Source organism: Saimiri boliviensis, chromosome 14 (genome assembly GCF_048565385.1).
Source record: "Saimiri boliviensis isolate mSaiBol1 chromosome 14, mSaiBol1.pri, whole genome shotgun sequence".
Taxonomy (NCBI): Eukaryota; Metazoa; Chordata; class Mammalia; order Primates; family Cebidae; genus Saimiri; species Saimiri boliviensis.
Genome location: NC_133462.1, coordinates 62,004,085 through 62,018,781, shown reverse-complemented (window position 1 = coordinate 62,018,781; position 14,697 = coordinate 62,004,085). Strand labels below are relative to the sequence as shown.

General features: G+C 39.0%; 2 protein-coding genes across 3 annotated transcripts in view; one reads left to right on the top strand and one right to left on the bottom strand.

Annotated features, from left to right (window-relative positions):
• The window catches only part of LAMB3 (laminin subunit beta 3), a 176,429-nt gene that overhangs the window by 40,546 nt on the left and 121,186 nt on the right, over nt 1-14,697 (top strand). The window lies entirely within an intron of this gene.
• The window catches only part of HSD11B1 (hydroxysteroid 11-beta dehydrogenase 1), a 32,688-nt gene continuing 18,539 nt past the window's right edge, over nt 549-14,697 (bottom strand). The window contains exons 5-6 of the mRNA XM_003930403.3: nt 2,982-3,125; nt 549-1,106 (exon numbers count right to left, since the gene is read on the bottom strand). Coding sequence (XP_003930452.1) covers nt 892-1,106; nt 2,982-3,125 — 359 coding nt within the window. The 3' untranslated portion in view covers nt 549-891. The remainder of the gene's footprint in view (nt 1,107-2,981; nt 3,126-14,697) is intronic.

The window sequence follows — 14,697 nt, the reverse complement described above, 5'->3', positions numbered from 1 at the left end:
TGCTGAACGATCCGTAGTCTCAGTGTTGACTTATTTGTGATACTGAGAACCCGTTTCCAACATTCATCTTGCTGATGATTTGTTTCCCATTTGATCATAGTTAGTTGATGCCTAGTTAGTGCTTACTAAATATTTGTTGAATGAATAAATGTCTAAATGAGTGAGTGGCAGGATTTGAACTCTAACTCTCCCTCTCCAAACTTCCACTGTAGAGTTTAGAGTTCACATGTAAAGTACAGATGCTTGATGTCCTTTGAGAGCCGTAACGGGCATTGGGTCTGTGGCTCAAGTTTCTGGAACCTCCATTTTCCTGGGTTTGCCCTAGTGCCTTAGGTCAAGGTGTCTTCTTTCCCAGAGGAGCAATATGCAATAATACGAAGAATATCAGAAACATACAGAAATGATAAAGACATAATATCCCCCACCAAACAAAGATTAGGGTGATTTCTTCCACTCAGAAAATAAGAAATGAATATTGAAAAATTTCATTTGTATAGTTTATGGTTTTAAATAACCCATCCTGAATAAACTCAAGTTATAGCTACCAGTTATGAATTTATAAAGTTTACATGACCTTTATTATAATTAATATTGTATTAATCATCACATATTATTATATATAAGAGATAAATTCAATATAACTACCTGGTAATTATACCTATGGTTACTAACAGTTTTACAATTGCAGGTTGTAGCGGTGCATGGCATTCATTATAATTACATTTCCATTGTGCAAATGTTAGAGGAACTCCTTCCCATTGTCAGGTGTGACCCATGACTTGCATGTCTCTGGGGACACTCTGGGAAGATGTCTTCATAGATAAGAGCTCAGATAAATATGACACAGAACGGTCCCAAGATCCCTCAGCATGTCTAGCCCTCAGGGAGTTCCTAGTTTATCAATCCATCTGTACTATAACTCGTTGAACGGAGAAATTCCAGGATCTTCCTGGATGGATTTCTCAGCAGGAGAGTGGTCCAGAGTGAGCGGTCATAATACACTTCCTCTTGGCGCAGAACTCCCCCTTTGATGATCTCCAGGGCACATTCCTCCTTTGGAGCTGCTTGCATTTTGATTATCCCAGAAACTGCCTTCATGGCTGTGTCTGTAGAATTACAAGGGAAGAGTAGGGTTATCCAGGAGTAGGATAGTCTACATGATGGAAAGCCTGGAGACATCAACTGCTTAGCTATCCGGGATTGTTTGTTAGGGTTTGCTCTGCAAGCCTCACAGGCTGTACAGGGAGCACATGGAGGAACTGGGTATGTGAGAGTCTGTTGGGCAAAGAGAGGCCTTAGTGTTAGTAGGGGCCTTGCCTTTCTGAATGGAGACTGGTGGGGGCAGTTAGAGGTGATTACTTGGAGATCTGAATTGTATTTCTTTCCTGGATATTTTAGTTGGGGATGGAGATGTAATATTGGGGAGCAGAATGAGGATAGCAGTCTCATAATAACTCACTACTAGCTAATGGGAAGTGGCAGTGGGCAAAACCAGAGTACTGTATGATAATGACTTACTGTTTTGTGAAAGGAAGAGATACACAAGAACCCAGGGTTTTGCCCCCTTGTTACCACTAAGCACTTTGGCTTCTCTCCCCTTCCAAGTTTTCATGTCCTTCTTGCATAGTTTCTCTTTCTCCATTCCTTTCTTGTTTCCCTCTGGGACTCAGTGTCTGTCTCTCTAATTCTCTAACTACTACTCAACTGCTCTTCAAAGAGCATGTTCTTACAGTATCTGCCACATGTTTTAGATAAACTTGCAGTTGTACTTACAGAAAAGTTGTAAAAACTGTACGCAGTGCCCCCTCATATTTCACATCTGCTGCCCCTAGTTGCAACATCACACGTAACCATTGTGCAGTGATTTAGGACAGGTACAATAATGGAACTGATACAATATTATTAACTAAACTATAGACCTTAATTTTTTCACTAATGTTCTTTTTATCTTATCCAGGATTCTACTTAGTAGTAATTTCTTCCTATTTTTCCTTCAATCTGTGACAATTCTTCAGTCTTCCCTCTTTTTTTTTTTTTTTTCCAGAGATGGCATTTCACCATGTTGGCCAGGCTGGTCTCGAACTCCTGACCTCAAGCAATCCACCCGCCTCAGCCTCCCAAAGTGCTGGGATTACAGGTGTGAGCCACCGCACCTGGCCAGTCTTTCCTTGTCTCTCATGGCCTTGACACTTTTGAAGAATGCTGACCAAATGTTTCGTAAAATTTTCCTTGATTTGGGTTTGTTCATTGTTCTCTTATGATTGGAGTGGTATCATGCATTTTGGCAAGAACTTCACAAAATGATGTTGTGTTCTTCTCAGTGTATCACATCAAGGAATTCATGATACCAGTGTGTCTTATTATTTAAGAAACACAAACTTGTATTTGATAAGTGTCATATAGAAAGGTAATGGCCATTGAGTGTCCATGAGGGCATAAGGTGTTCAGCAAAGGGTTAAGTGATGAATGTGGTGACACCCAGCAACCTTGGTAATCAAAATGGAAAGGAGAGTAAAGAGTAGCCAGAGACGGCTAGGCATGGTGGCTCAACGCCTATAATCCCAGCACTTTGGGAGGCCGAGGTGGGTGGATCACGAGGTCAAGAGATTGAGACCATCCTGGTCAACATGGTGAAACCCCATCTCTACTAAAAATACAAAAATTAGCTGAGCATGGTGACACGAACCTATAGTCCCAGTACTTGGGAGGCTGAGGCAGGTGGCAAAGGTTGCAGTGAGCGGAGATAGCACCATTGCATTCCAGTCTGGGTAACAAGAGCAAAACTCTGTCTCAAAAAAAAAAAAAAATAGCCAGAGCCTCCACTGATGACAGAAATGCTCATCAAATGAGAGAGCTAGTGCTTTCTGCACTGGTTCTTAGTGCGTTGCCCATGAGGTCAGGGAGTTCAGCACCCTTGTTTATCCACAATGGTAAGGCAGACAGTTCATCTGCAGGTCATTATTCCAAAATCTTGACCTTACCTGTGTCTATGAGGCCGAGAACACAGAGAGTGATTGACACATTGACCTCAGACATTAAATATTCCTTTCTGATGGAGGAGAAGAACCCATCCAAAGCAAACTTGCTTGCAGAATAGGCAGAAATCATTGGATAAGCCACTTTTCCTAAATGATAGATTAAAGAAATGGGTTAATAGGTGGACTATTTTGGCTTCTGAGAGAGCTGATCTTTATCTGTAGTAGGCAGTCCTAGTTTCTATAGATTCCCTAAGGAAATTATCCTGCTGTATTGAATTCTGAAAAGAAGAACATTAAGGTATTGACAGCATGGGGTGGAGTTGGGGTGCAGGACAGCCTTCATTGAAGAAGGACTAGTTAGGGTTTTAGTAAGGGTGATAAATAGTCTGGGCTATAAAAGAGCCATGTAATTCCACAGCTGCTAACTCTTCCACCTCTGACCCAAGTGCTGGGGATCGGAGGGTTTGACAAGTGCTCTCTGCCAACTCAGTGACCTATTGACAATGGAAAGGGTATGTTTTACTTTCTTCACAAAAGGGATTTAAATACCTTCTGTCTTGGTTGGGCATGGTGGCTCATGCCTATAATCCCAGCACTTTGGGAGGCTGAGGCGGGCAGATCACTTGAGGTCAGGCATTCAAGACCAGCCTGGCCAACATGGTGAAACCCTGTCTCTACTAAAAATACAAAAATTAGCTGGGTACATGCCTATAGTCCCAGCAATTTGGGAGGCTGAGGCAGGAGAATCGCTTGAGCGTAGGAGGCAGAGATTGCTGGCATGAGATCACGCCACTGCACTGCAGCCTGGGTGACAGAGTGAGACTCTATCTCAAGAGTCTCAAGAAAACAAAACAAAACAAAATCTTGTCTTTGCTACCTAAAACCACTTTTTTAAAAAATGCTCACCAGACTGCTTAATTCTGACTCAAGTTTTTTGGAGGATATGTGGACATTTGCCTAATAGGATAAACTATTATTAATATCCTTTTTAGGAGGGGAGAATAGAGGTGACCTGAGGCCCTACAGTCTTTACTGAGCATTATTATAGCAACTGCTTTTAAATCTATGTCTGCTAATTCTAGAGTCTGGGTCATTTTAAGATTTGTCTTCATTGATTGCCTTTCCTCCTAAGTATGGGTCATACTTACTATTCTTGTATGGGTGTTAATTTTGTATTGTATCCTGGATATTGTGAATGATACATTGTACAGTGCCTGGATTCTGTCACATTCCTCCAAAGAGTGGTGATTTTCTTTTTTAAGTAGGCAGTTAACTTGGGTGAAACTCTCTCTTGTAGTAAGTATCGGCTGAAATCTCTGTCCAGTCATTTGAATATTAACTTGGATGCTTGGTTTCTGCATTGCTCATGCATGGTTCAGAGAACAACTAGAGATTTGGACAGAGCTTATGTATAGGATTCAGTGTTTCTCCACTGTGACTCTCCTTTACATTATACGCCCCTTTACATTCCAGCTATTACGGTAACACCAACCTCTTCTAGCTATTCATGTTGGCAAGATGGCAGGTTTCTGTCTCAGACACTGACTGGGGCTGCCCTTAGGCATAAAGCTATAAAATTGGGAAACTCGCCTACTGTTATTTCCTTCTTCCAAGTGTCAATAACCCTCCATTTGCTATCTGCTCTTACTTAATCTCCACTGCTTTCAATGGTTGTGTCGATATTTTGTCAAAGGTTTATAGCTGTCATCTGGAGAAGGATGGTCTTTCAGGTGCCACTCTGCAGTTATCGGAATTGGAATTTCTATATGTTTAAAATATAATATGTTGTATGTCAAATCATTGAAGAAAGGATGACTTATTTAATAAAGATGCTGAGAAAGGTGGTTAACTAATTGGAAAAAATTAACTTTTTAAATATCATATAGCAAAAAATAGTCTAGGTGCAAAATGATAATGAACAGTGTTATCTACCCAATACCCATTCCTCCTTCTTTAATACTGGAGTCAGATTTTTTCAGGACAGCAACATAATCATACTAAAATACTCATCTTTCTGAGATTTTCTTGCCCGAATTGGCCATGCACTGCAATAGTTCTGGCCAGTGAGATATATAACAGATGAGGTTTCTAGGAAAGATACTGACTTCCTGATAAATTAGATGGATTCAGGTGGCATGCGATTTTTACATTTTGCCCTTCTCCTTTCCTCCTAATGAACCTCAGATGTGATGGCTAGAATTGTAGCAGTCAGTTTGTGAACTTTAGGAAAAGCTAATGTTAATTATAGTGGAACAGAAATGTGGAATGACCTTAGATACTTGAAGATATCGTAAGTCCACCACACCAGCCTTAAACTATTAGCTAAGAAAAAGGAATCTCTCTTCATTAAGCTGCTGTCAGGTTTTTATCACATGAACAGCAGAATGTAACTTCTCACTGACACAAAAATAATTCAGTTAGTAAAATACGATAATTAACATAGGTAAATATTTATTAGGTCCTTGGGTAGAAAAGACCATTCTAACAGAAAAGTTAAAAAAAATATAAAGGCAAAGAATATTTCGTAAGATGTAAAATTTCTATATGTCAAAACAATAGCATGCCACTATGATAATATCAGTATAAAGGTAGAGTGCAAATGAGAAACCAGAACCGTTTGCAACATATTAGACAAAAACTTATTCTCAATCCTCAGTAAACAAAGAGCTCTTACAAGCAAAAAAATACAAGCCTATCTCTTTAGGGAACCACTGCCACCCCATCCTCAGTTATGAGTTCTGAGTTGGAATGATTCCAGAGCCAAGTTCCAGGAATGAGTGTGTGACACAGGGTATTCACCCCAGTGATGCCATCAGGGTAACTGACTAGTTCAATAAATCAAACAGAGAAGCAGGACACATTCTCACTACCTAGTCAGCATTTAGTTCTCTCTCTCTCTCTGTGTGTCTTTTTTTTTTTTTTTTTTTGAGATGAAGTCTCACTCTGTTGCCCAAGCTGGAGTGCAGTGGCACAACCTCAGCTCACTGCAGCCTCCACTCCTCCCAGGCTCAAGTGATTCTCCTGCCTCAGCCTCCCGAATAGCTGGGACCACAGGCATACGCCACCATGCCCAGCGAATTTTTGTATTTTTAGTGGAGATGGGGTTCGCTGTGTTGGCCAGACTGGTCTCAAACTCCTGATCTCATGATCTGCCTGCCTTGGCCTCCCAAAGGGCTAGGATTACAGGCCTGAGCCACTGTACCTGGCCTAGTTCTTTTTTCTAACTCTCTACCAGAATTCCAATTGAGTTCGTGTTTCTACCTGTTACAGAGATTGCTAGTGTTCTCTCAGTACATCATCTGCCCTTTTTCCTTAGTAGTAGAACCCCTGATTTGTAGCTAGGCTCATAGTTATCTAGAATAAAAGTCCACATTTCACAAGTTCCCTCAGCCAGTTGTTGTCAGGTGACTCAGTTCTATCCAATGGGATGTAAGCAGAAGTGTGTCATGTAACTTCTGGGACATGTTTTTTTTGTTTTTGTTTTTGTTTTTTAATTGATATATCATAGTTGTACATATTTGGGGATACATGTGATATTTTGATACATGTGTACACTTCATAATGATCAAGTCAGAGTAATTGGGCAATCCAACACCTCAAACTTTTTTTTCTTTGTGTTAGGAACATTACAATTCTTCTCTTTTAGCCCTTTTGAAATATACATTACTGTTAACTATAATTTCCCTACTGTACTATCAAATACTGGGACTTATTCCTTCTACCTATTTTTGTAAACACTGACCAACTTCATCCCCCACTTTCTTCCCTTCCCAGCCTCTGGTAGCCACCATTCTGCTCTCCATCCGCATGAGTTCTACTTTTTTTTAGCTCCTGCATATGAGTGATAACATGCAGTATTTGTCTTTCTATGCCTGCCTTATTCTAGTTAGTAAAATGATCTCCAGTCCCATTCATGTTGCTGCAAATGACAGGATTTTATTCTTTTTATGGCTGAACAATATTTCATGTATCTGTATACCACATTTTCTTTCTTTATTTATTAATAAACACTTAGACTGATTCCATATCTTGGCTAATATGAATAGTGCTGCAAAAAAAAACATGAGAGTACAGATATCTCTTTGATACATTGATTTCCTTTTTTTTGTTTTTTTGGATATCAACCCAGCTGTGGGATTGCTGGGTTATATAATACTGTTCTGTTTAGTTTTCTGAAGAACCTCTATGTTTTTCATAATGGCTATACTACTTTATTTTCACCAGTGGTGAATGGGCATTTCTCTTTTTCTGCATCCTTGCATGCATTTCTTGTTTTTTATCTTTTTGATACTAGACATTCTAACTGGGGTAAGATGATATCTCATTGTAGTTTTGATTTGTATTTTCCTGATGACTAGTGATGTTGAGTATGTTTTCATGTACCTGTTGGCCATTTGTATGTCTTCTTTTGAGACATATCTATTGATGTCTTTTGCCTATTTTTAATTCAGATTTTTTTTTTTTTTTTTTGCTATTGAGTTGGACTTCCTTACATATTCTGATTATAAATCTCTTATCAAATTGATAATTTGCAAATATTTTCTGCCATTCTGTGGGTTGTGTCTTCATTTGGTTAATTGTTTCTTTTGCTGTGCTGAAATTTTTTTAGCTTGATATAATGCCATTTGTCTATTTTTGCTTTTGTTGCCTACGCTTTTGAGGTCTTACTCAAAAAGTTTTTGCCCAGACCAATGTCCTGTAGCATTTTCCCAATGTTTTCTTCTTGTAGTTTTATCATTTTGGGTCTTACATTTAAGTCTTTAATCCATTTTGAGTTGATTTTTGTATATAGTGTAAAAAATGGGAATCTAGTTTCATTATTTTGCATATGGATACCAAGTTTTATTAAAGAGACTGTCCTTTCCCCAGTGTATAATCTTGGTGCCTTTACTGAAAATGAGTTGGCTGTAAGTTAGCGGATTTATTTCTGAGTTCTCTATTCTGTTCCACTGTTCTATGTTTTTGTTTTTATGCCAGGGTTAATGCTGTTTTGGTTACTACAGCCTGAAATATATTTTGAAGTCAGGTAATGTATTACTTCCAGCTTTGTTCTTTTTGCTCAGGATTGCTTTGGCTATTTGGGGTCTCTTTTGGTTCCCTACAAATTTGGGGATTGTTTTTTCTATTTCTGTGAAAAATGTCACTGGTGTTTCAATAGGAATTGCGTTAAATCTGTATATTGCTTTTGATAGTGTGTTTATGTTAACAATATTAATTCATCTGGTTCATCAGCATGGGATATCTTTCCGTTTTTTGTGTCTCCTTCAGTTTCTTTTATCAGTGTTTTATAGTTTTCCTTGTAAAGATTTTTAACTTATTTCATTAAGGTTATTCCTAAGTATTTTATTTTGGGGGAGCTATTGTAAATGAGATTGCCTTCTTATTTTATTTTTTAGATTGATCACTGTTAGTGTGTAGAAAAGCTACTTGATAGCATTTATATGTTGTATAGAAATGTAACATATAAATGATTTTTATATGTTGATTTTGTATCTGGACACTTTGCTGAATTAATTTGTCAGTTGTGAGAGTTTTTTGGTGGAGTCTTTAGGTTTTTCTAAATATAAGATTATGTCTTCTGCAAAAAAGGATAATTTCACTTCTTTTTTTCCAACTTGGATGCCCTTTATTTCTTTTTCTTGTCTATTTGCTCTGGCTAGAACTTCCAGTACTACATTGAATAAAAGTGGTGAAAATTGGCATTATTATTCCAAATCTTAGTGGAAGGCCTTTCAATTTTTCCCTGTTCAGTAAGATATTAGCTATAGATTTGTCATATGTGGCCTTTATCATGTTGAGGTATGTCCCTTCTACACCCAGTTTATAGAGTGTTTTTTTTTTTTTTTTTTTTTTTTTTTTTTTTTATCATGAAGGGATGTTGCATTTTACCAAATGCTTTTTCATCATCTATTGAAATGATCATACAGTTTTTATCTTTGATTCTGTTGATGTGATGTATCACATTTATTGATTTGCTTATGTTAAACCATCCTTGCATCTTAGAGGTGAATCCCATTTGATCATGATGAATGATCCTTTAAAATGTTGTTGAGTTCTGTTTGCTAGCGTTTTTTTGGGGATTTTTTGCATCTATGTTCATAGGGATATTGGTCTGTGTTTTTCTCTTTTTTGATGTGTCTTTAGTTTTGGTTTCAAGGTTGGAACACATCCTTACAAGGAGAAGTCTGTCTCTTCCTTCCCACTCCTTTGTCCTTCTTGGTGTCTGAAGGTGGATGTCATGGCTGTGGCTTCAGAGCTCTCTTGGACAATGAACTAGAAGCCATGTGTTGAGGATGGAAAAACATTTAGATAGTTTAGATAGAAGAAAGGAACCTGGGTGACCATGGAGCTGCCATACTGCCTAACTTCAGACTTGATTTAAATTCTAACTTATTTGGTTTTATTTTGAGATGGAGTCTTGCTCTGCTGCTCAGGCTGGAGTGCAATGGTGTGATCTCAGCTCACTGCAACTTCTGCCTCCCAGGTTCAAGTGAGTCTCCTGCCTCAACCTCCCAAGTAGCTGGGCTTACAGGCGTGAGCCACCATAACCAGCTAATTTTGGTATTTTTAGTAGAAATGGGGTTTCGCCATGTTGGCCAGGCTGGCCTTGAACTCTTGACCTCAAGTGATCTACCTGCCTTGGCCTCCCAAAGTGTTGGGATTACAGGCATGAGCCACCGTGCCTGGCCTAAATTTTAACTTATTGAATCCATTATTATTTTAGGTTTTCTGCATCTGAGAGCTGAACTTACTTCTAATTGATAGTTCTCACTTCTATGCAGCCCATGTGCCAAAAGACAGCTGACATCATTCCTAACTGTAGGTGTGAGCTTATATAATCTATTTAATCCCACCCTTTTAACTCATGATTGATACAGGAATGGCCTGTGACTCATTTTAGACCAATGAGACTTGAAGAACATTTTGTTGGAGTGTCTCAAAGAGTTCCTGCTTTTCTGGAAGAATTTCTGAGAGTAGCAATCCTCTTTTCCTTCTGACACATTTTTGTGCATTGATATGGGGGCTGGAATTGCTGCAGCGATCTCATTGTCAGCCTGAGGATGAAGCCACACATAGAAGAGAGCAGAGCCAAGAGAATCACGGGGACATTGAGCTTCAGCCAAGTCAACTGTGAAGCCCGCCCTACATCTGGACTTCTAGTTATGTCAATAATTTTCCTTATTGTTTGAGATAAAAATAGATCCACATTACTTATAAGAATAGCATAATAGTTAAAAGTATGAACTCTAGAGTCAGATGATCCAGGTGTGAATCCCAAGTATGCCAATTCTTAGCTGTAATATGTGGTTAATAATATAACCAAGCTGAAATAACCCAAGTAAGATACTTAGCACAAACTCTGGCACATAGAAGGCATTCAGAAAATGCTATTATTGTTAGCAGTATTAGTATTCAAATTGTGAGCAAAGTATGAGCAATTCAAAAAATCATGTTGGGACAAATAGCTACTTACTTGGAGAAAAGCAAGGTGCCATTCTGATAAATAAATACAAATTTTATGTGGAAAGTAAAAAACTAAAATAAGCTATGGGTGAATTTCTAATCTCAAAGTAAAGAGATACTTTTTAAAGCATGAAATTGGAGGCGTATGCTAGAAAGGAAGACATCAATAGGTCTGAATACATAAAATGTAAAAAGCTGCAATGTACTAGAAATGCTTGCCATGGCCTTCCTGTCTTCATCCCTTTCAAAGAGACTTTATCTTTCTAGCCCTGGAAAGTTGGCCTAATTATCATGAATGTGCATACTGGCTTGAACATTCATCATAGTCTCTCTTTCAAGAAATTGAAATAAGTGACCAAAAGATTCTGATTGCTGCTGTAGGATTTTGAATGAAAAGGTCATTCATGGTTGGGACTGGGGTAGCCATTTTCAGCCGTGGAGAGGGATAAGCAAATGAAGACTAGTATTCTGCAAAAATAAGCAGGCATATGGAGCAAATACAATAATCTCTGAAATTGAGCTAAATGGGAGCTAACATTTATTAAGCTCTTATGTGCCAGTCTAGAGTCTAAAGGATAAATGCTCAAAGTTTCAAGGTTAATGAGTGGGAGAAGCAGGATTCAAACCAGGATTCAAATTTGACTCCAGTAACCCACACTCTGGAACACTAGGTAGTACTTCCTCTACAGAAGCCACTGTTCTTTATATGAGTGTTTTCCAGGAGCCATGTGTTAAATCCAGTCCTTCCTGCGTTGGTGAGGAATCTCTCTGTTTTGATAGTTGCGTCCAAAATAGGCAAAGTTTGTGAATAGCAGTATTATTTTCACTTCTAAGCTGACAGATGAGGATACCCATAAATAGACAGGGCTGGTCACTCCTAGTCCCTTTGTATTCATTTCTCAGGGCTACCATAACAAATTACCACAAACTTGGAAGCATAAGACTACAGAAATGTGTTCTCTCACAATAATGGAATTCAAAAGTCCAAAACCAAGTTATCAGCACTGGCATGCTCCCTCCAAAAGCTATAGCAGGGAAGCCTTCTTTTGTCTCTTCTAGCTTCTCCTGCCTGCTGGCAGTTGGAGCTGGGTTGTGCTGGCAACTCCAGTCTCTGCTTCCATATTCATTTTACTTTCTTCTCTTCTGTCTGTGTGTTTTACTCCTCTTATAAGGTCACTTGTCATTGGATTAGGCCCCCTCAGATAATCTGGAATGATTTCATCTTGAGATCTTAGTTATATCCGTAAGGGCTTTCTGTGTGTTCACTTAAGGGTCACATTCACAGGATCTAGACAGACATATCTTTTTAGGGGGACCACCATTCAGCCCACTACACACCCCTAGTGACAATAAAGATATTGACTGTGACATTTAATATGTTTGTCCAGGTGGCACAGAGATGCAGAAGAAAGATATTCTGCAAAGCCATAGTCTGAATTCCTATAGTCGTTATTTTTATACCACTCAAATATAATATACTCACATTTCCTATCCTTAATTATGCCTTAGGTTATGCTTGAGCTAAAAAGAAGAATCCTAAATGGTTTATAGGAGAAGGAGGTAAGAAAGGGAAGAGAGAAAGTGAAAGCAGAAGAAAGGAGAGAAGTAGGGAAGGAGCCAGACGTGTCAGAAGACTATCTCAAAATTTCATGACATGAATGCATGCATGGTTTTAAAAAGTGTGTGTGTGTGTGTTTCTTTTATTAGAAACGGGGTCTCACTCTGTCACCCACCCAGGCTGAAGTGCTGGAGTACAGTGGTGAGATCATAGCTCATCCTCCTGCCCCAGCCTCCTGAGCTGCTGGATTAAAGATGCATGCCACCATGCGTGGCTGATTTATTTTTTATTTTTTGTAGACACAATGTCTCACTATGTTGCACAGCTGTGTCTAAAATTCTTGGCATCAAGTGATCCTCCTTCCTTGGCCTCCCAAAGTACTGGGATTACAGGCATAAGACACTGTGCCCAGCCTGAAAAAATGTTTTTAAATGGTGAACAAAATGAAATATTATGCAAGCATACAAGGTTGGACAAAGGCTATTGAAAAATAATCAGCCTTTATTATGAAGACTATGCATAAGGTACCCGGTTACATAATTACATAAGGCTGTAGCTGTTGTTGGCATCTCTCAGATTTTGTGACCTGCCATTGATCTTAATTGTTTAAGCCAGTAGTTCTCAAATTCAATGCACATAAGGACCATGTGCAAATAAGGGACATTAATCTGCAGAATTTGAGCTCTGCCCCCTATTCTTCTAGTCTGTTTCTGGAGTAGAGGGCTGTGCTAAAGAGTTCAGTAGAAAAGAGTGGCTTTATCCATAAATTATATTGGCAGTGGGTTTTGAGAATGAGTGTGGGGACAGGAAAGGCATGGTGGCATAAGCTTGTTGAACATCATCTAGTGACTCCTGGAAGAAATCAGGAGAGGTCTTCAGAAGAGGCGAAAGCCCCACAATGACAGCTGGGTGAGCAGTCACTGAATTACGAATTATTAAGTTTCTTTAAAACCCAAACTAGTATGACACAGGAAAACATGTATTTCAAATCTAAACTGGATATTTAGGTGAAGAAAGATATTGGACTATCAGAAAACTCCACTTGGAGGAGGTAGGTTGTAAATTTTGCTCGATGAAAAAAAGTACATAAAGGGCCAGGGAGGTGGAAGAATGGTTTGTACAAAGATTAGAGGCAGGAGTTAGACAGGCAGTGAGAAGCTAGTCAGACAAGAAAAATAACAGCAAAGTTGATTGTATTTTTTCTTTTTCAGAAGTACAGACTTCTAAACACTCATCCAAAACTCTTAGAGGCAGATGTATTATGGAATTTTAATTTATTTTTAGATTTTTAGATGATGGTATGGGCAAATAATAGATATTAGATCATATCTCCAGTAGGGTTGGAGGAGGCAGCCTCTAAGAGAACATGTTATTATTTCTGCACTAAAACATTTGAAAGTTCATACGGAGATAAAGAAAGGCTTTACGTAGCCTCACTTCAGTTCAGGTTAAATTCATTTTAGACATTACATTAGGAAAAGAAAATCCTTAGTTTTTGGAGATGTATTTAGTGTTTCCATTTTTTTTCCCCATCGCTCTTTGGATTTTGGAATTGCAGATAAGGATTGTGAACCAGTCTAGGCTCACTAAAGGAAAGTTGGAACATGGAACATATATATATTATTTTAAAGCAGAAGAAAAATGATGAGAATAGACAAAAGTCTTCCAGGTTCTCACCATTCCCAAATTACCTTGGTGCATTTAATTAAAGTCTATTTCTATTCACAAGTCTGTTCTTAAACATTTTTCCACATAATGCTAATTAGTTTGTATGAGGAAACCCCTATGGTCTGCTCTATATAAAATATATTTAGAAGTAACAGAAAGCTGAAAAGGGCAAAATCCCTCTAAAAATCCAGATTTTTATTTTTTAAAAAAGGTTCTATGAGTCAAAAACTCTGATCAAAGTGTAGTAAACAACATGTAACAGGATGTTAAAATTTGACTTTGTCTGCTTTCGTTTCAGCTGAGGTTCAAAGGCTGAGACACCACAGTAATTGGCAAGGGTTCCATGTTCTGAAGGGAGGTTCCAGACCACCTGTGCTCTTACAGGAGACACATTGGCAACACAAACAAACATCCCAAGGAAACAAAGGGGCTGGCACTGGGAGGTCAGAGAGGATAGGAGTTAGGGAGAAGAAGTTAGCAATGCCTCATTGATCTTCAAAAAAAGAAAGGGTGGGGGATTTTCCTCACATCAATCTTTGTGAGAGTGACTTCAAAGAGACCTCTCAGAGAGCTTGTCCCGAGGAGTTCGATGAGCATGTAACAAGGAGGACTGACTGGGGCCTGACTCAATCTGAGAGGCCATGGCTGTGGGCAAAGCCATTGCAGAGCTAGCACAAACCATGTCACATCTACGGGAACTCTCCCTTGTAGGTGGACCTGAAATCCAGCCCACACTCTGATCACCACCCTGTGTGCCTTGACCCGGGACTCATCCCTTCTCTTCTGGAGCCATTTCCAATTCTGCCCAGAAGGTGAGCCTGAAGTGGTGAATGTATTCTCCTGTATTCCCACTGTATTCCCAGGGCCCGAAGGAAATGACTAAGCAACTGCTGCCCAAACCACAGGAAGAATTACTAGTATTCCAGAAAGGACCTCCAAAGAATCCTCCACAGAAGCATGCAATGCAAGAGTCATATTTGATCATCCACCAAATGATCAGAGAGCATGAGTTCTGAATGTCTGCCAGAG